General features: G+C 39.3%; 1 protein-coding gene across 2 annotated transcripts in view; it reads right to left on the reverse strand.

Annotated features, from left to right (window-relative positions):
- Positions 1 to 23,027, reverse strand: part of PTPRA (protein tyrosine phosphatase receptor type A) — a 164,653-nt gene that overhangs the window by 108,131 nt on the left and 33,495 nt on the right. For both annotated transcript variants that reach the window (XM_029916697.1, XM_029916696.1), the window contains exon 2: positions 13,076 to 13,159. In XM_029916697.1, coding sequence (XP_029772557.1) covers positions 13,076 to 13,102 — 27 coding nt within the window. In that variant the 5' untranslated portion in view covers positions 13,103 to 13,159. The remainder of the gene's footprint in view (positions 1 to 13,075; positions 13,160 to 23,027) is intronic.

Consider the following 23,027-nt stretch of genomic DNA (forward strand, 5'->3'; position numbering starts at 1 on the left):
AGTACTAGGAAAACTACTAAACTGGGGCACCTGGGTGGCTCAGTCACTTGAGCATTCGACTTAAGCTCAGGTCATAATCTTGCAGTTTGAGAGTTCGTATCCCACATTAGGCCCACTGCTGTCAGAATGGAGCTTGCATTGGATCCTCTCTCCTCCTTTCTCTCTGCCCCTTCCCCGCTTGTGCTCATGCTCTCTCTCTTTCTCTCTCAAAAATAAACATTAAAAAAAAAAAAACTACTAAACTGAGCAAAACGTATATTAGCTCCTCATTTCATGCAATATTTTAAAAAAACATATTCCAAATGGTTTAAAGTTCTAAGTATAAACAGGGCACCTGGTAGCTCAGTGGGTTAAGCCTTCAACTCTGTTCAGGTCATGATCTCACAGTTCATGAATTCAAGCCCTGTGTCGGGCTCTGTGCTGACAGCTCAGATTCTGTGTCTCCCTCTTTCTCTGCTCTTTTCCCACTCACAGTTTTCCTCTCTCTCTCGAAAATAAACATTAAAAATATTTTTAGGGGCGCCTGGGTGGCTCAGTCGGTTAAGTGGCCGGCTTCGGCTCAGGTCATGATCTCACAGTTCGTGGGTTCGAGCCCTGCGTCGGGCTCTGTGCTGACAGCTAGCTCAGAGCCTGGAGCCTGCTTCAGATTCTGTGTCTCCCTCTCTCTCTGACCCTCCCCTGCTCGCGCTGTCTCTCTCTGTCTCTCAAAAATAAATAAAAGACATAAAAAAAAATTAAAAAATATATTTTTTAATTTCTAAGTATAAATAATAATATGTATGTAATATGAATAAACTATAAAATATAAAACATCTTGAAGAAAGCATTTGTAAATATTTGTTCTTGAGGTGTAGTAGCACCTTCTAAACATAAAAAACAAAAACTGAGTAACTTCAAATATATAAAATGCTTAAACTCCTATACATCAACAAAACATCATAAACAAAATTTAAATCAAAATAAACTATGAAAAACATTTTCAAAATGTTACAGGCAGGGGTGCCTGGGTGGCTCAGTCAGTTAAGCACCTGACTTCGGCTCAGGTCACGATCTCCTCGCTCATGAGTTTGAGCCTAGTGTCAGGCTCTGTGCTGATAGCTAGCTTGGAGCCTGGAGCCTGCTTCAGATTCTGTGTCTCCCTCTCTTTCTGCCCCTCCCTGGCTAGTGCTCTGTCTCTCTCTCCTTCAAAAATAAACGTTTAAAAAAAAAAGTTACAGGCAAAGAGCTAAATAACCTTTTTAAAGAGTTTACAAATCAGTAAGTACAAATGCATCCATGGAAGGGTGAACCAAAAGCATGGAAAGGCAATTCATAAACAAGTAAAAAAAAAAACCTCATCTTTAATAATGGGGGGAAAAGGTAAATTAGTTTTTTTCACCTTTCTAATTGGCACACACTCATAAAAGTGAGAACATTTAAGTATCTATTCTAATCATTTAGCATGTATTCTATTATGCTATGTGATATAGGATAATTTAGCTGTGTGTGTGTGTGTGTGCGCGCGCGCGTGTGTGTGTCTGTCTCCTCAATAAGACCAGCAACCTCCAGGCAGGAATTTTCTTATTCTGTTGTTTTCCCAACACTTAAAATAAAAGCTGACACATAATAAGTATCCAAATTATTGGTTAATGATATTAATGAAAATTATAAAAGCTTCTCATTCATTGAAGAGTATGTAAAAGTACATTTCTGTTACAGACTGGATGTTTGTGTTCCCCTCCCAAATTCCCATGTTGAAGCTCTAATCCCCAATTTGCTATCTGGAGATAGGGCCTTCAGGAGGTAACTGGAGTTACATCAGATCATGGGGTGAGGCTCTCATACAAGGATTAGTGGCATTATAAGCAGAGGAAGAGGGATCTCTCTCTTTCCTCTCACCCCTCCCCTGTCCCCCATGCACCAAAGAAAGGCCATGGGAGGTCACAGCAAGAAGTCAGGTGTCTGCAACCCAAGGAGAGGATTCTCACCAGACATCAATCCTGTTAACACTTTGGTCTTGGACTGCCAGGCTCCAAAACTGTGAGAAATAAATTTTAGTTATTTAAGCCACCCAGTCTGTGGTATTTTGTTATGGCAGCCTAAGTGGACTAAGACAATCTCCATCCCATAATTCTCTAATCTACAAAAAAGTGCCATCTTGATTTATGGATTATCTGCACCATGTGATTTCACCTTTCCTATCTCAGGCTGCCAACCACAGCGCAAAAGTATCACACTCAGGGTCTCAGTGCTATGCAGAAAACATCCTTTCTTTGTGTCACTTTCTAGCACAGTAGCTCAAAGCTCCCTCTGGGCAGATGGCTTTAGTGACAAGAGGACAGTACTCTCCCTTCTCTACAGAGCCTCTATTCTGTTTAGACTAGAAGAAGAGATTCCCTCATCCTTTCAAAGACTATTAATCTCTGTGTCCCTGATCCCATTTAAGATCTTTCCTCCTACATTATGCCTTTCTTTCTGGTACCTTCAAACCTTCCTCTCTGTCCTTCCTTTTCCTCTGTTTACAAATAGGCACAGATGTTCCAAACAGATTTTTCAAAATGCAAATGCAGGGGTGCCTATTGGCTAAATCAGTTAAGCATCTAACTGTTGATTTCAGCTCAGGTGATCTCACCTTTTGTGGGATCAAGCCCCACATGGGCTCCACATGAGGAGCCTGCTTGGGATTCTCTCTTACCCTGTCTCTCTTTCTGCCCCTCCCCATTCATGTATTCTTGAGCATGTGTGCCTTCGATCTCTCCCCCAAAATAAACTTAAAAAAAAAAAAAAAGAACTGCAAACACAATAACCAACCCTATTTAACTATACAGCTTCCTGTTTTCCCTTCTTTACTCATACCACCAACTTGGGTAAGATGTGCTTTGCTTTTATTTCCTCACTTTCCATTTCTCCTTAATGACCTCATTGTGTTCTTCAAGCTTTTACTCTCAAGTCTGCAAGTAACCTCTTCAAATCCAATTTTTCCCCAGAGTTTTCATTCTCTTTAACTTGCACTTGACATGTGATAGTAGTTATCTCCTTTCTCAAAAGTTTCCAGGTTGCTGGTTCTTTGGACACAATGACAAATAATTTTAGCTCCCACAGCTTTTGTTCCTCTACACTCACACATAGTATTTTATCTGAGTCTCACTTACAGGCCAGTCATGGCATTAAATATTACGGGTGCAAGAAAGAAAAAGCCAAAGTCCTTATCCTTCATGTTCCAGTCCAGCCACTCAAACTTTCGCTGAAAAGCCAGTAGGGGCTGGGTTTAGAAATCCAATTAAGATCTGTCCCTGTCTTGGGTTGAAGGGTGGGGGGAGATGCTGGAAGCCATTTCTAAAGTAAGGTGGGTTTGCAAGGCAGGGGCCTCCTGCTATCAGATGGTGACCAATGTCTACTCCCACTCAGTTATTTCTGCTTGAGCACCAAACCCCAGGGCATACTGCTGAATGGCATCAAGAGTGACTTGTCTTATGCTAAAAATAAGCAAATTGTACCTTGTGAAAAAACTTATTATAGGAGTTTCTTCTGTTGTGATTATAGGAGCAAATATTACATTTCCTGAGAAACCTGTTTTTCTTCCCTGAGAAAACAGGCTATTGACTCCTGCCCACAAGAAACATTGCCTTGTATTTGAATGCTAAAGATATCTTCCTTTCCCATGTGATAAGCATCTAAGTCACCTACATCAATCACTATTGATAAATATTATGCATGAGTCTTCTACCAATCTATGTTCCGGGAAATTTTTACATATCAAAGAATCTGTCATCAGAAATCATTGTCTAAGGCAATTGCCACTTCTGTTTTGTGCCCCATACATTTTTTTTTCAATAAACAAACTTGACTCTCTGGTCAGTGCAGAGATGCCTGCCTGGTGATCAGAAAGGAACTCGTGGCTCTCTCATTCCTTCCCCCTTTCACCGATTCTCATCTCTCTAGTGCCGAAACTGTCCATCCTTCAAGGAAGCCTGGACCTGCTGGAGCTGGACTCCAGCAGGCGGTAAAAAAGCCCATGTGCAAATATCTTTTTTGTGTGTCCCCACCATACACTATATACTTCTTGAGAGCGAAATCCAAGTCTACTTCACTGAATCTCCCTCCAAAGGTGTTCACACTCAGCAAATGCCCAATACATGTAAGGAACAAAGGACTAGCAGTGCTCAGGTAAGAGATATACAATATTTTTGATCATACATGAGGAATTAAGAAAGCAATTATTTCCTTAGAGAGGCAACAGGTTAGAGTGACACAAACTTAGCTCTGTCACTACTACAGCTTGGTATGTAAGTTCTGAGTTTTTTATTTCCTCATCTTTAAAACAGCAATCTCTCCCACCAATATCAGAGGATTGCTGTGAGGATTATAAATTTGTAATGTACATGTAAAAAAATCTATGTGTAATACAGTACAACCCCTATCATTGAGTCTAGCATACAGCAGGCACTATCCAAGTTTCCCCCGTTATGTGCTCTTCATTTTTATTTGTATTCACTAACCCTTTACCATGACCAAAATGATGACTGATATTCAATCACACATTTCTTGCCTTGATTTTTATGACTCAGATCAAGCCATCACCTTAAGGAACATCTTCAAGATAAGGAATTCAAGTTCCATATAAATATCACAAACCTAAATTCTAATACGTTCCACTTAAAACATTTTCCCTAAGAAATATTCTATATGATCCTTGAGCCTCAGAATTTGTACCTGTAGTGACAAGGATGAAATGGTAACACACTTATATCGGTAATAAGAGCTCACTTGGTCCCTCTTTTCCACAGCCACTATGAAATGTAAGGAGGAGCTGAGGGCTCACTCTGGGGTTCCTTCTGCCATAAACTAGAAATTTTCTGTTATTAGTGATGTTGAGCTTCTTTTCATGTGACTGTTGGCCATCTGTGTGTCTTCTTTGGAAAATGTCTATTCAAGTTCTCTACCCATTTTTTTTTTTAATAGGCTCCATGCCCTACATGAGGCTCGAACTCACAACCCTGAGATTAAGAGTCACATGCTCTACTGACTGAGCCAGCCAGGTGTCCTGCCTCTGCCCACTTTTAAATTAGGTTGTTTTTTTGGTGTTGAGCTGTATAAGTTCTTTATGCATCTTGGGTATTAATGCCTTACTGAATATATCATTTGCAAATATCTTCTCCCATTCAGTTAACTAACTGTTGATGGTTTCCTTTGCTGTGCAGAAGCTTTTTATTTTGGTGTAGTCCCATTTAATCTTTCATTCTTAAAAAAAAAAAAAAACAGGCAACCATCACCAGATCAAGATAAACAAACAGGAAAAGAAAATGACTGAAGGAAATAGGGACAATTTTTTTAAAATCAAAACTTTTAAAAACTATCTTCAGGGGTGCGTGGGTGGCTCAGCCAGGTGAGTGTCTGACTTCAGCTCAGGTCATGATCTTGCAGTTAATGGGTTTGAGCCCCACATCAGGCTCTGTGCTGACAGCTCAGAGACTGGAGCCTGCTTCAAATTCTGTGTCACCCTCTCTCTCTCTGCCCCTCCCCTGCTCTTGCTCTGTCTCTATCTCTCTCAAAAATAAACAAGCATAAAATATATATATATAAATAAATAAAAACTATCTTCAGAGATAAAACAAAAACTGAATGCAATTTTTTTTTAATTTGAAAGAGAGCAGGAGAGAGGGGCAGAGGGGGGGGAGAGAGAGAGAGAGAGAGAGAGACAGAGAGACAGAGAGACAGAGAGAGAGAGAAAGAATCCTAAGCAGGCTCCACATTCAGAATGAAGCCAGACACAGGGCTCAATCCCACGATCCTGGGATCATGACTGAGCCAAAATCAAGTCAGACGCTCAACTGACTGAGCCACCCAGCTGTCCCTGAATGCATTTTTAAGTATCAGAACAAGAAGCAGTTCTAAAAAAAATTTTAAATGCACTGAAAAAAATTTTTCAACACAAAGACTGAGAGATAAAATCATGACAGTATCCCAGAAAAGAGAAGCTAAAGCAAAGAAAACAAGAGTGAACAGATAAGAACATTACATAAATGATCTGAGAGGCCCAATATCAGAAAGTTTCTGACAAAAAGAAGAAAATGGAGGGGAGAACAGTAAGAAAATAACTTCATTAAATGTGAAAAATATTCTTTTTCAGATTAAGGGGGCCCACCAAGTATACCACTATGAAAGTCTAGAATATATGGAATATAAACGATAAGCTTCCAGTCTAGAATATATGGAATATAAACGATGAGAGAAAATTAATTTCCTACAGGAAACAAAAATGAGGCTAAATTTCAACATCTCATAAGCAACAATGAATGTCAGAAAAAACAGCACTGACTTCAAAGCTCGGAGGGAAAATAATCTGCAACCCAGAATTCTATGCCCAATCAAATCATCACTCAAACATGAGGGAAGAGCAGGTATCATAAAGAATCAAAGTTTATCTGCCAGGTACCCTTTTCTCAAGAAGTAACTTGAGAATGAATTACAGCAAGTTTAAAAAAGGGGGGAGGGGGAAAGGGGAGACTGACACCAAAGATCATTGGAGTGGGTCAAATTCAAAAGTGTGGTGAGGAAAATTTCAAGAATGCAATTGTGCAGATGGTTTAAAAAAGCAATTAGTATAAATGTCCACAGGGTCTTCATAGACTAGAATGTGTATGACTAAGATGAGGAAAAGTGAGATAAAAATTCAGACAAGAAAAAAAGGAAATTTGAATCACCAAGAAAAAATTTGTATGAGAAAATCTAAATATGAAATAAAACTATGACTGGAAATAACTGATAGTTTCAAAAAAAAGAATTAATTTTTTATTCATTTCCTCTTCTGAATAGCCAGGGTCCACAACATTAAATCTACAGGGAAAAATATTATAAACCCAGAAAACAATGCTTGGCCTGACACTGAATAATATTACGTAACTATAGTAATGTAAATGCTGTTTATGGGCTTTTTTGGTTTTAAAGATAACATATAGACAGACCATGAAAGGCTTGGCTGTTGTCTGTGTTCAGAGGATAGGAGTATGAAAAGGTTAAAATTTTGACAGGTTAAACTGAAAACTGTGTCTGACAGAAAGGTAGGGATACTGATATCATCTGACAAAGCAGGAGACATAAGAAATACTGCTGAACAGGAGCACCTGGGTGGCGCAGTCGGTTAAGCATCCGGCTTCAGCTCAGGTCATGATCTCACCGTTTGTGGGTTCGAGCCACACGTCAGGCTCTGTGCTGACAGCTCAGAGCCTGAAGCCTGCTTTAGATTCTGTGTCTCCCTCTCTCTGACCCTCCCCTGCTCGCACTGTCTATCTCTGTCTCTCAAAAATAAATAAAAAACATTAAAAAAAAAAAAAAGAAATACTGCTGAACAACATGCATGCAGAAGAATGAAACTAGACCACTCTCTTACATCATTCACAAAAATAAACTCAAAATGGATGAAGGACCTGAATATGAGACAGGAAACCATCAAAACCCTAGAGAAAAAAGCAGAAAATAGCCTCCTTGAACTCAATCACAGCAATTTCCTACTCGACACATCCCCAAAGGCAAGGGAATCAAGAACAAAAATGAACTATTGGAACCTCATCAAGATTAAAAGCTTCTGTACTGCAAAGGAAACAATCAAAAAAACTAATGGGCAACTGACAGAATGGGAAAAGATAGTGGCAAATGGCATATCAGATAAAGGGCCGGTATCCAAAATCTGTAAGAAACTCACCAAACTCCATACCCAAAAAATGAATAATCCAGTGAAGAAATGGGCAGAAGACTTGAACAGATCCTTCTCCAAAGAGGACATCCAGATGGCCAACAGGCACATGAAACGATGCCCAACATCACTCATCATCAGGGAAATACAAATCAAAACCACACTGAGATACCACCTCACACTGGTCAGAGTGCCTAAAATGAACAAATCAAGAGACTACAGTGCTGGCGAGGATGTGGAGAAATGGGCACCCTCCTACACTGTTGGTGGGAATGTAAACTGGTGCAGTCACTCTGGAAAACAGTGTGGAGGTTCCTCAAAAAACTATCAACAGAACCCCCCTATGACCCAGCAATAGCACTGCTGGGGATCTACCCAAGGGATACAGAAGTGCTGATACACTGGGGCACATGTACCCCAATGTTCATAGCAGCACTGTCAACAATAGCCAAATCATGGAAAGAGCCTAAATGTCCATCACCTGATGAATGGATCAAGAAGATGTGGTTTATCTATACAATGGAATGTATGGCATGAGAAAGAATGAAATCTGGCCATGTGTAGCAAAATAGATGGATCTAGAGGGTGTCATGCTAAGCGAAATAAGTCAGGCAGATGAGGACAGATACCATATGTTGTCACTCATAGGTCTAACAGGAGAAACCTAACAGGGGACTATGGGGAAGAGACAAGTGGGGGGAAAGAGTTGGGGAGAGGGAGTGAGGCAAATCATGAGAGACCTTTGAATGCTGAGAACAAACTGAGGGCTGAAGAGGGAAGGGGGAAAGGGAAGGGGAGTGATGGTCATAGAGAGGGGCACTTGCGGGGAAGAGCACTGGGTGTTATACGGAAACCAACTTGGTAATAAACTATTAATTTAAAAAAAAGAAAAAATAAAGTAAGGAAATGTTAGTTTAAAAAAAAAAAGAAATACTACTGAAAAATAAGAAAACAAAAAATAGAGGTTCAAAAGCACTTCTGGTAGTGAGAAAGTTAACCAACTTGTAATGGGTTAAACTATATCCCTCAAAAGATGTTAAAGTCCTAACCCCAGTACCTGCTCTTATTTGGAAACAGGGTCTTTGCAGATGATCAAGTTAAGATGAGAGCATCACAGTGGGCCTTAATCTAATACAACTGGTTGACTTATAAAAAGAAGGCATTTGGACCCAGAGACAGATATGCATAGAGTGAAAATTATGTGGAGTCACATGGAGAACACCACGTACAAGGCAAAAAAAATGCCTGAAGCTACCAAGAGCTAAGACAGAGGCAAGAACAAATTCCCTCTCCCAGCCCTCAGAAGGAAGCAACTCTACTGACACCTTGATCTTGGACTTCTAGTCTCCAGAACTGTGAAAAAATAAATTTCTGTTGTTTAAGCCATCCAAGTTTATGGCACTTTGTATTATGGCTGCCCCAGGAAATTAATACACAAAAGAAAGGGAAAAAATTCATGCAAACAACAAATTGGAGGGGGGGCAGGGAGTGGTATTAGGTAAATCCTTATTGTTCATACTGGAGAAACATAAAACCAGGTAAGGTGAATTTTTTAAAAAGGCTGATAAAATGAAACAGCAATGTAAGTGTATAATCTAGCTTTATTAATGGAAGTAATCAAAAAACAGTTTCAAAAATAATTAAATCTAGGGTTATCTGGGTGGCTTAGTCAGTTGAGTGTTCAACTCTTGATTTTGACTCAGGTCATGATCCCAGGGTTGTGGGACTGAGCCCGGTGTCAGCCTCCATACTGAGCATGGAGCCTACTCAAGATTCATTCATTCTCTCTCTCTCTCTCTCTCTCTCTCTCTCTCTCTCTCTCTCTCTCTCTCTCCTCTCTCTTAAAAAAATAAATAAATAAAAATAAATTAAAGCCTGTTTCAGGAAAGTGGGATAGGGAGCTAAAGAATATGTTTATTCCAGGCTCATTTGCAGTATGTTCTTTATAATCATATGCATGTGTATTACAGTAAGAATTAATAATTTTTAAGGTTATAAAACACGCATAGTACCTTTAAAAAAGAATTATGTGGAGCACCTGGGTGGCTTAGTCGGCTAAGCATCTGATCAACTCAGGTCATGATCTCATGGTTCGTGAGTTCAAGCCCTGTGTTATGCTCTGTGCAGACAACTCAGGGCCTGGAACCTGCTTCAGATTCAGTATCGCCCTTTCTCTCTGGCCCTCCCTTGCTCACACTGTCTCTCTCTGTCTCTTAAAAATAAATAAACATTAAAAAAATTTTTTTAAAGAATTATGATGGGCACCTGGATGGTTCAGTTGGTTAAGCAGCTAACTCCTGATTTCAGTTGAGGTTATAATCTCACAGTTCCTGAGTTCAAGCCCTGCATCAGGCTCTATGCTGACAGAGTAGAGCCTGCTTTAGATTCTCCATTTCCCTCTCTCTCCGCCTCTCCCCTACTTCCACACATGCACTCACACTCTCTCGAAAAAAAATAAACACTTAAAAAAATACAAATAAAAAAGAATTATGACAACTGATTTTTGAAATGGGTAAGGTTCTTAAATAGACATTTTTCCAAGGAAGATATCCAAATGGCCAATAAGCACATGAAAAGATGCTCTCAATATCACTAATCACTAGGGAAATGCAAATCAAAACCACAACGGGATACCATTAACAACCATTAGTATGGCTACTATTAAAAAATAATAATGAGATATCATTTCACACTTAGTCAGAATGGCTAAAATCAAAAACACAAGAAACAGGATGTGGAAAAAACCGAACCCTCATGTACTGCTGATGGGAATGCAAAGTGGTGCGGCCACTGTGGAAAACACGTGGAGGTTACTCAAAAGTTAAAAACAGAACTACCCTATGATCCAGTAATTGCACTACTGGGTATTTACCCAGAATATACAAATACTCGAATTCAAAGGGATATGTGTACCCCTATGTTTAATATATAGCCGAATTTACGACAGCCAAATTGTGGATGTACTCCAAGAGTCCATCAACTCATGCATGGATAAAGAGCAGGAGGTATATATACACACTGAAATATTATTCAGCCATAAAAAGAAAGAATGAAATTTTCCATTTGCAATGACACGGATGTAACTAGAGAGTATAATGCTAAGTGAAATAAGTCACTTATATGTGGAACATTTGAAACAAAACAAATGAGCAAAGGAAAAAGAGACAAACCAAGAAACACTCTTAACTCCAGAGAATAAACTGATGGTTATCAGAGTAGTGGGGGGTGGGCGAAATAGGTGATGGGGAGGAAGGAGTACACTTGTCATGATGAGCACCGGGAGACGTACGGAATTGTTGAATCACTGTATTATACACCTGACACTAATATAACACTGTATGTTAACTATACTGGAATCAAATAAATATTTTTTAAAAAAAGTAGTAGTAGCAGTGTTGGTGAGGACACTGAAAAAATCAGAACCCTTGTGCACTGACTGGATTGTAAAATGGTGTAGCCACTTTGTAAAACAGCAGGGTGGTTCCACAAAACAAACTGAACACTGAATCACCATCTGATCTAGCAATTCCACTTCTAAGTATTTACCCTCAAAGAACCGAAAGCAGGAACTTGAACAGGTATTTGTATACCAATATATATTGCAGCATTATTCACAGCAGCCAAAAGGTGGAGACAACTCATATGTCTACTGAGGGATGAAAGAATGAATCAAATGTGATATATACATAAAATAGAATATTATTCAGCTTTAGAAAGGTGTAGGTTGGACATCCGACTCTTGGTTTTGGCTCAGGTCATGATCTCACAATTCTTGAGTTTCAGCCCCACGTCAGGCTCTGCACTGGGACTCTCTCATTCTCTCTCTCTCTCCTTCTCCCTCTTTCTACTCCTGTGTGCTTTCTCTCTCTCTCAAAAATAAATCAACTTTATAAAAAATAAAATAAAAATTTTCCTTAAAAAAAATAAAGGGAATAAATTCTGAAACATGCTACAACTTGGATGAATCTTGAAGACATTATATTAATTAATGGTTAGTTAATGGTCAGTTAAGCATCAGACTTCGGCTCAGGTCATGATCTTGTAGTTTGTGGGTTCAAGACTCACATCGGGCTCTGTGCTGACAGCTCAGAGCCTGGAGCCTGCTTCAGATTGTGTCTCCCTCTCTCTCTGTTCCTCCCTGCTCATATGGTCTGTCTCTGTCTCTCTCTGTCTCTCTCTCAAAAATAAAGATTAAAAAAAAATTAAACAAGAAAGAAAGAAGCCAGATACAAAAAAGATAAATATTGTCTACTTCCACTTACATGAGATACATCAAATTCATAGAGACGGAGAGTAGAATGAATGGTGGTTGCCAGGGCTTAGGGGAAGAAAGGAATGGGATTTTGTGTATAATGGGTTAGAATTTCATTTGGGGAAGACGACGAAGTACTGGAGATGGATGGTGGTAATGGATGCACAACAATGTGAATATACTTAATGCCAATGAATTGTATACTTAAAAATGATGAAAATGGTAAATTTTATGTTATGTATATTTTACCACAAGAAACAGGGGGGCAAAAAAATAAATACATATACAAACACATTAACATAAACCTTTTCAGTGCTGCCAGGGCTCTCTCATACCCTCCTGTAGTCACAACTCCCACCTCCAGATAAAGGAACCACTAGTCTGACTTCCATCATATCTCATCTTGTGGTAACTGAACAACACGTACTTTGTGTCTGGCTTCTTTCACTCAGCATATATCTCTGAGATTTATCTGTGTTGTTACATGTACTGGTAGTTTGTTCCTTTCTACTGCTGAAAAAAATTCCATTTTTGAATATATCGCAATTTATATTTATCTATTTACCTAGTTTTGGACATTTGATTTCCATTTTTTAGCTGTTACAAACACAGCTACAATGTACATTTATATGCAAGTATGTAGGAATGGAATTCCTGCATCATTGGATAGATGTCTATTTAGCTTTGTAGAAAATGCCCAACAGTCTTCCAAAGCTGTAGTGCTAGTTTACACTTCCACTTAAAACTTGGAGCGATGGGAAGGCTGAATAATAAAAATCCATTTTTCCTTTATTAATACAAGTTACTTAATGCTACACAGAAGACAGAGCACTGCACTCTTTGTCTCAGTGCATCAGTTCTTCAACAAAGATGCAATCAGATTACTTGTACTCTAACCACAGAAACTAATTCAAGAAGGGCAAGGTGGCAGGGCATAGACTTTGGTCTTCTTTTAAAAAAATCTTTTAGTGATTCAAATTCATGACCAGTTCGAAAGCCATTCTCTCAAAGGATGATAATTATAATGTTTTTAATCACATACGGCTTAGAAATAAAAGGGAGTGGGAGAGAACCTGATTTTAGCTTTATTTTTTGAGGGCACTAATTCGGGTGACAAAGCCTCCTCCCCACTCTGGTTTTATGTCTCTTACCTTAGTTACTTGAACTGCATCATCCATCACCACTCATTGGAATTCCATAAATACCTTTTTGTTTTTTTGGTGTGCCACCTGCAACTAGCAAAGGAAAAAAAAACTTTTAGAAGACAAAACAGCCCTATTTAAACCCATGCATTATTCCCAGGGAGAGGAATACACTCTAACAAGACGTCTCGTGGAGGGCTGTGCTGCGCACTGCGAGAGCCACAGGACAAAGCTCCATCATAAATCGTTCAGATCTCCCAACAGCTCATGAGACTTGAATTCAATGAGTAATCAGGTCCTTCCAGGGAAGGCAGGAGCATTCCTCCCTTATCCCAAAAGTAGGACTTTTCTACTACACTGTCCTTCTAGGGAACATCTGGCAATAACTGAAAATACCTTTGATTGTTCTGTTTGGGTTTTGTTTTGTTGTTTTTTAAGTACCCCAGGTGATTCCAATGTGCTGCCAGGGCTGAGAACCACTCTTCCATCCGTTCTTCTGGATCTCATCTCACAAGTACCTCTGATTCAAATAACCAACACTCAGAGAAATACGTTATTTTGTATCTGTTCCCCTAACTGCTTATCCCAGTGGATAAAAATCACCATCCGACCCAGGAGTCAGCCACCTTTTTCTATAAAGAGCCACACAGTAAATATTTGGCTTTGCAGGTAATACAGCCTCTGTCACAATTATTCAGCTCTGATGTTGTAGCACAAAAGGAGCCACAGATAACAAATTTAAGCAGAGATGTAATCCAACAAAACTTTATAAATACTGAAATTTGAATTTTATATGATTTCCCCACATCATGAAATAAACTTCTCTGGATTTTTTCAACCACTTTAAAGAGGTAGAAACAATTCTTAGTTTCTGGGCCAGGCAAAAACTATCAGCACGTCACAGTTTGCCAACTCTGGTCTATCCCCTTGTCCAAACCAGGAATCCCAGTTGTCCCAATTCGCTCCTCTCTCTGAGCCACCAGAGACCATCATTACCTCTAGCAAAGTACTTGTCACAAACTACTGCGATTGTTTACGGCCTCCTTCCACAGACAATAAGGTCAATCCTTGAGGTTAAGGACGATGTCTTAAGATTTTATTTTTTTAAGTAATCTCTACATGCAACTTGGAGGGTGAACCCACAACCCCAAGGTCAAGAGTGGTATGCTCTACCAACCAAGCCAGCCAGGTGCCCCAGGCCCTTTGTTCCCTTTAAAGTCTTTCCCCTAGTCCAAAATAGAAAATTTCGCCACCATGAAAGTTATGGTATATCCTACAAATTTGGCTCTTTCCTTACTCTAAGACCTCAGTTTCTTTTTAGTTTAGCTTTTTCCTGAACTTTATGGTAAGATTTAAAAAGAAAAGAGTAGGGGCGCCTGGGTGGCTCAGTCAGTAAAGTGTCCAGCTTCAGCTCATGTCATGATCTCAAGGTTTGTGGGTTTGAGCCTCGCATCGGGCTCTGTGCTGACAGCTAGCTCAGAGCCTGGAGCCTGCTTCAGATTCTGTATCTCCCTCTCTCTCTGACACTCCCCTGCTCGTGCTGTCTCTTTCTGTCTCTCGAAAATAAAATAAAATAAAAAATAAAATAAAATAAAAAAGCATTTTTCTTTAAAAAAGAAAAGTAACAGAATTTTAAAAGACTCAGGCAAATATGGGACATATACCTTATTAAGTACAAACAATAATGATCATTCTATTCAATGACTTAATAACAGGTGAGTTTCTATTTCCTGGGTGCTTTTTCTGCTTTTCAAGGCCAACAAATATTGCTCGGATCTTTGAAATAGTAAACTTGGTCAAATCTTGGGAGATGCGAATTCAGTGGCTAACTACCAATTACAGAAAACCAGGCACATGAAAAAGCAGCAGCTCAACAAGGATCAGAATAAGAACTATTTATTAAGTGTTTATGTGTCAGGCATGTGTCAAACTGTATAATGTACATTTAACATTATCTCCAAAACAAGCAGAGGAAACAGAGACTTCATTTTGCAATAAAAAAAACTGTGGCACAAAGCAGTTAAATAACATCTGCCATCAAATAGCTGGTAGGTTGCAGAACTTGAGATCCAGGTTTATCTGATTCCAAAATCTGTGCTCTCACTGCCTGGTTGAGCATAGCCTATATTCAATGTACATCAACAGCCACTTATGGAAAAGGGCTTCCCTCCAGAAGGCGCTAAATGGAAAGTTGCAAAGCCCTGTTTGAAATGTATCATAATTGTCATATACTTCCAAAACTCCTAAGTATGGTGCAACATACACAGCCAGTGAGACTTCTGAATCACTATCTGACTGAATAAAATCAACTGGAAGAACCAATTCCTTGATGCAGCAGAACTTCCTACTCCAAAGATGGGAAACAAAACCTTGTGGCAAATTAAAGGGACACTGCCATGATTTCATTTCCTCCTGCTAATAGAGTCCTTGCCAGGAAGTCTCATGCTTACTATAGCAACCACTGATCTTGCTATTCACCAAGTTTCTGCCTTTTTGCTTCCTCAGGAAGTAGACAGCAAAATCAGGCTCCTGATCTCTTTTTTAAAGAGGAGCTGCCACTTAAAAATAGAAATTAATAAGTGAATACATAAAAAGTAGCTCTATGGTTTGGCTGACACCCAATATTTCTGTATATTAAACTCAATCTTTAAAGCACAGTCATCTTTCTTATTTCACAATACAGCAATCTAGAAAATGTACTAAAACTCTCCAGCTACTATAATGTAGAAGTGCTGGAGAAATCTTAACATACTTTAAGAAGCTTAGCTAAGTTCTCAAGAAAGTAAACAAAACTGCCAGTGGCATGAAACAAAGTGTGAACCAAATTCTCTCTCTCTCTCTCTCTCCCTTCCCCCCAACTAGTACTCTCTCACTCTCAAATAAACTTAAAAAAAAAAAAACCTAGGGCTCCTGGGTGGCTCAGTCAGTTAAGCGTCTGACTTTGGCTCAGGTCATGATCTTGCGGTTTGTGAGTTTGAGCCCCACTTTGGGCTCTGTGCTGACAGCTCAGAGCCTGAAACTTTCTTCAGATTCTGTGTCTCCCTCTCTCTGCCCCTCCCCTGCTCACACACTATCTGTCTGTTTGTCTGTGTCTCTCACTCTCTCTCTCTCTCAAAAATAAACATTAGAGACGTCAGGGTGGCTCAGTCGGTTAAGCATCTGACTTCAGCTCAGGTCATGGTCTCATGGTTTGTGAGTTCAAGCCTCGCATCGGGCTCTGCACTAACAGCTCAGAGCCCCCAGCCTGCTTCACATTTTGTGTCTCCCTCTCTCTCTGTCCCTCCCCCGCTCACACTCTGCCCCCCTAAAAAATAAACATTAAAAAATTTTTAAATAATAATAAAGTAAAAGTACCAAAACCATAAGGAAAGCGCAAATACTCTAAAAAGAAGAGAAAACAGAACTAAATGGCACTTACAGAATAAAAATGGTCACTAAAATCTAAAATTTTATAGACAGGTAAACCCTTAAAGAGGACACAGCTGAAAAGAGAATTAATAAACCTGAAAATATATCTGAAGAATTTATGCAAAATGCTGCAGAGAGAAATAAATATATCCTGACCTAAAAAAATAACTACAGAGCTAAAAGTTGTGAAGCTGATTATAAAATTCACATAGAAATGCAAAAAATGTAGAATAGACAAAACAATGTTGATTAAAAAAAAAGTTGGGAGAAATATCTGAGTTCAAAAAGCAAGACAACTTTAGGGTCTTTCTCCCTATAATCCTAACCATCACAACAAACTTTTTTTTAGAAAACTGGGAATTATAAGAAAGCTTTCTCAACCTAATAGAAACTGTCTCTGAAAACCGTAAAGCTAATACCACATCTAATAATGAAATACGGAATGTTTCCTCCCTAAGCTCAGAAACTAGGCAAGAATACCCACTTTTATTACTTTTATTCAACATTATATTGGAAGGTCCTAGCCAGTGCAACAAAGCAAGAAAAATAAATATTGGAAAAGAAGTAGTAAAACTGTTTATAGAGAACATGATCTTATAGATAGAACACCTTAAGGAGTCTACAAAAGAATTAGTAGAAATAGTAAGTTCATCAACGTAGCAGAATATAGAAGTCAACATAAAATAAACATATACATAGAAATGCATAGGGGTGCCTATACTCAGTAGGTTGAGGGTCCAGCTTCAGCTCAGGTCATGATCTCACCACTCGTGGGTTGGGTTCGAGCACCATGTTGGGCTTTGTGCTGACAGCTTAGAGCCTGCTTTGAATTCTGTGTCTCCCTCTCTCTTTCTGCCCCTCCCCTGCTCACCCTCCACCTCCCTCTCAAATACGGATACTAAAATCTTTTTAAAAATTGCAAAAAAAAAAAACCCACCCCATAATTATCAACTGATAAGAGACTGTGGGGCAAGCAGAAGGCAAAATACAGGCTGGTGCACACTGCCCGCCCACTAAGTGCAATATGTGATATTCCTTCTACACTCTTGGCTACCCAAGAACAGAGGAAAGGGGGTTTAAGTGCTTGCCATGGTAATGTGGGAAACTAAGGCAAATTAAACTCCCTTACTGCCTACAGCTCATTGACAAGTCCTTGAAACCAGCAAAGTGACCTCCATCTAGAAGTTCAGTTACCTCCATGAGGACACTTTGCTAGGGGCAAAAGAGAACCTTAGTTTAACATTATCCCAACCTCAAGGATCCTGTAAATCTACTTCCTTTATCTCAACTGCCCCAAGATAAATGCTGGCAGTCATGCTCCAAGCTTAATGGCCCCCCAACATCTCATGACTGAGGTTTTATTAAATGGTAATAAACGGCATTTCTCTAGCAACAGCTAGCCCCTCAAGGTCCTGGAAACCTTGCTTCCAAAATTCCTTAGAGATTTACTCTATCCCTGACCCCCTCCCAACCTGAGGGTATTTAATGAGTTACCCATAGTGATGCCAGTGCAGCTCTTCCTGCCCACGAGTCCTGTCCCCATGCTTTAATAAAATAACCTTTTTGCACCAAAGACGCCTCCAAGAATTCTTTCTTGGTTGTCAGCTCTGGACTCCACAAACCGCCCCCATCATCTCAAAACTTCATCATCAATTGTATCTTTATATATCAGCAGAAATTGGCAATTTAAAATACCATTTATAACAGAATTTTAAAAACACACAAATTACTTAGGGATAAATATTAACAAAAGATGTGTAAGACTTGTACTCTAAAAAACTAGAAAACACCACTGAACTTACTTAAATAAACGGAGAGATACAATCTGCTCGTGGATCAAAAGACTCGATGTTATGTCAACTCATCCCAAATTAAACTACAGATTCACTGGACCCCAAATTCTCAGGTTTTTTCATAGAAATTGACAAGCTGATTCTAAAATTTACATGAAAATCAAAAGATCTTAAAATAGCCAAACTAATTTTGATAAGGGAAAAAAAGGTCAGAAGCCTACCTGGCAATGAACAAGACCCTGTGCTATGGGTATGCAGACAGACATACAAATCAAGAGAATAGACTCGAGAGGCCAGAAATAGAATAACAAATATATGACCAGGTTATTTTCTACAAAGATGCCAAAGCAATTCAATAGGGGCAGAACAATCATTTCCACAAATAGGGCTAGAATATTTGGACACCCAGACAGGGAAAAATGAACTTGGCACTTTATTCTCATGCCATACACAAACATTAACTAGAAAGGATTCAGACCTAAATGAAACAGCTAGAGCATAAGAACGCATAAGAGAAAACTTCACAGTGTTGAGACAGTGTATTAATTTTATATTACTGAGTAACCAATTACTACAAAATTAGAGGTCAGAAGTCCAACCACAGCATGGCTGGATTTTCTGCTAAGGATCTCACAAAGATAAAATCAAGGTATCTGCGAGGCGGTTCTCATCTCTTTGAAGTTCACATAGTTGTGGCAGAATTCAGCTCCCTGCAGTTGTAGGACTAAGATCCTTTTTTCTTCGCTACTTCTCATCCAGGAGCCAGTCTGCTAGAGGCCATCTGCAATCTTTGCCATACAGACTCCTAGATTTTAAAAGCCAGCAATGAAAAATCTCCCTCTTGCTGAATTCTCATCTTTCAAGTCCTTTAACTTCTCCTTTCTAGACCCAGATTTTAAAGGCTCATGTGATTAGGACAGGCCTATCTGTATAACCTCCCTCTGGCTGACTCAAAGTCAACTGATTAATACCTTAATTACATCTTTTACTATCCCTTTTGACACATAATGTAACATAATCGCTGGAGCAAAAGCCCATCATATTCACTGATCTTGCCCACACCCACAGGAAGGAAATAATACAAGAGCGCAGGTTGCTAAGGTCTGTAAGGTCTTCCTAGAATTCTGCCTACTATAGATAGACAAGACTTCTTAGATTGGATACGAAAAATGGAAACTCTGGGGAGCCTGGGTGTTTCAGTCAGTTAGGTGTCTGGCTTCAGCTCAGGTCATGATCTCACAGTTTGTGGGTTCGAGCCCCGCATCAGGCTCTGTGCTGACAGCTAGCTCAGAGCCTGGAGCCTGTCTTCGGATTCTGTGTCTCTCCCTCTCTCTGAGCCTCCCCTGCTCACGCTGTCTCTCTCTATCTCTCAAAAATAAATTAAAAGGAAAAAAAAAACATTTAAAAATTTTTGGAAAAAAACTCTAAAAAAAGAAAAAAAAAACGGTAATTTGGACTTCGTCAAAATTAGAAATTTCTACCACTCTGGGATACACCATTAAAAAACTAATAATCAGGGGTGCCTGGCTGGCTCAGTAGGGGGAGCACTCAATTCTTGATCTTGGGGTCATGAATTCAAGCCCCACGTTGGGTACAGAGATTACTTAAATAAATATTTAAATAATTAAAAAAATTTTTTTAACATTTATTCATTTTTGAGAGACACAGAGTGAGTGGGCAAGGGGCAGAGAGAGACGGACACACAGAATCTGAGGCAGGCTCCAGACTCTTGAGCTGTCAGCACAGAGCCTGACAGGAGCTCGAACTCATGGACTGTGAAATCATGACCTGAGCTGAAGTTGGACACTTAACTGACTGAGCCATTCAGATGCCCCATATAATAAAACTATTTTTCAAAAATAAAATTATTTAAAAAGTATTTTAAAGAAAACAAGCCACAGACTGGGAGAGAACATCTGTAATATATATATACATAATTATTAACTGTATCCAGAATATATAAAGAACCCTTACAACTCAAGCATAAGATACTACTAACAAATAATCCAACAAACAAACGGGTAAAGGACTTAAAATGACACTTCATAAAAGGAAATACACAACTGGCCAATAAGGACATAAACAGTGCCCATCACTATGAAGCACCACTACTCATTAGGAAAATCAAATAGAACCATAATGAGACATCACCACAAACCCATAATGGCTAAAAAGTAAAAGGCTGACAATGTTAAGTGTTGGTGGTGAGGAGGTGAAGGGAATAAAATTCCAACACATTACTGATGAGAATACAATGTGTAAAACTCTAGAAAACAGTTTGGCAGATTCTTATAAAATTAAACATACACTTGAACCATAAAAGCCAGCAACAATTCTACTTCTAAGATATACCCAAAAGAAACAAAGATATATATCTAAACAAAGACTTGAACACATATTCCCAGTAGCTTTTTTTAAAGTTTATTTATTTTGAGAGAGAGAGAGAGAGAGAGAGAGAGAAAGAGACAGAGGGAGAGAATCCCAAGCAGCCTCCACGCTGTTAGCCACAACTCGATCTGGGGCTCAAACTCACAAACCTTGAGACCATGATTGAGCCAAAGTCGGATGCTTAACCAACTGAGCCACCCAGGCGTGCCCCTCATAGCTTTATTCATGAGGAAATCAAAATAAAAAAACCCTAAATGCTTATTAACATATGGAAAATACAGTATATTCACATATGGACTACTACTCAGAAAAAAAGAAAAAAAGGAACTGACTACTAATAACACCTAACAACATGGATAAATGTCAGAAACGTTATGCTCACTCTTCCCCTAAGCAGCCTGAGGTGATTTCTGAAAATGGTTTGCTATTCACTTGACCCGGAAAACCCTGCAAAATGATGCAAATCAAGTCCAAATCTTCATGTTCACTTTAAGAACACACATGAAACTGCTCAGGCCATCAAGGATATGCATCTCTGAAAAGCCACCAAGTATCTGAAGGATGTCACTTTGCAGAAGCAGCGTGTGTCACTCCATCGCTACAATGGCAGAGTCGGTATGTGTGCCCAGGCCAAACAGTGGGGCTGGACGCAGGGTCGGCGGCCAAAAAAGATTGAATTTTTACTGCACAAGCTTTAAAATGAAGACAGTAATGCTGAACTTAAGAGTTTTGATGAAGGTTCTCTGGTCCTTGAGCACTTCCAGGTGAGCAAGCAAAGTCCTCAAGATGCGGTGCAGAACACATAGGGCGCATGGACAGATAAACCCATACATGAGCTCTCCCTGCCACGTTGTGATGATGCTCACTGGAAAAGAGCAGATTGTTCCTAAACCAGAAGAGGATGTTGGAAAGAAGAAAAAGACATCCCAGAAGAAACTAAAAAAAAACAAAAAACAAAAAAAACCCTCAAAAAACAAACAAACAAAAAACCCCCACAAAAACTAATGGCCCAGGAGTAAATTATGCATAAAATAAATGCAAATAAAAGTAAAAACAAAAACAAACCAAAAAACCCCATCATGTTCAGTGAAAGAATCCAGACAAAAGAGTACATACTATATGATTCTAGTTTTACAGCCCTCTAGAAAAGAAATCTAACCTATAGTGACAGAGAACAGATCTCTAATTGCCTCAGGTCCAAAAAGGGTATGGAGAGGCATAACTGGGAAGGGTACAAGGGAAATTTGAGGTGTTAAAGAAATGTTAGATATCTTTGCCGTGGTGACAGTAACGTAGGTAGATAAATTTGGCAAAAATTCATTCAACTATTTAAGAAAAATGGGTACATTTTATTGTAAGAAGATTGATTACACCTCAATAAAGTTGATTTAAAAAAATTTTAGAGATAATTGAATAGAAACCAAAACCTTCCCTTTTTTAAATTTTTGTTTATTCTGAGAGACAATATGCATGGGGTGAGGAAGCAGAGAGAGAGAGAGTGAGAGAGAGAGACTCCCAAGCAGACTGTGCTGCCAGCACAGAGCCTGATGAGGGGTTCAAACTCACAAACTGAGAGATCATGACATGAGCTGAAACCAAGAATCAGACGCTCAACGAACTGAGCCATTCAGGTGCCCCTCAATAAAGATGATTTTATTTTTTTAATGTTTATTCATTTTTGAGACAGACAGAGAATGAGCAGGGGAGGGGCAGAGGGAGAGGTAGACACAGAATCCAAAGCAAACTGTCAGCACAGAGCCTGACATGGGGCTCAAACCCATGAACCATGAAATCATGACCTGAGCCAAAGTCGGACGCTAAACCGACCGAGCCAGCCAGGCACTCGAGATTATCTTTTAAGGTTAGGGCGCCTGAGTGGATCAGTTGGTTAAGCGTCCGACTTCGGCTCAGGTCATGCTTTCACGGTTCATTGAGTTGAGCCCTACGTCGGGCTCTGTGCTAACTGCTAGCTCAGAGCCTGGATCCTGCTTCAGATTCTGTGTCTTTCTCTGACCTTCCCCTGTTCACGAAGCTCTCTCTTTGTCTCTCAAAAATAAATAAATGTAAAAAAAATTTTTAATAAATAAAATAAAAGATAATCTCATTAATGTTTAATATACTGGACATGCCTGCAATACGATCTTGTTGAACAGTCATTCATAATAAACCCAACATACAATGCAAAAGAGGAGATAAAACAGAAGCTAACAGCTAAGTGCAATTTAAAAATCTATGTATCAGTGTTATATACCATAGTAATAGAAGCAAAACACATGATCATCTCAATGCAGAAAAAGCATTTAACAAAATCAGATACCCTCTCATCACAAAAATACTTATGACGCTCATAGTGGACAGCACCACTGTGCACT

The sequence above is a fragment of the Suricata suricatta genome, chromosome 12 (assembly GCF_006229205.1).
Source record: "Suricata suricatta isolate VVHF042 chromosome 12, meerkat_22Aug2017_6uvM2_HiC, whole genome shotgun sequence".
In the NCBI taxonomy this organism is placed as follows: Eukaryota; Metazoa; Chordata; class Mammalia; order Carnivora; family Herpestidae; genus Suricata; species Suricata suricatta.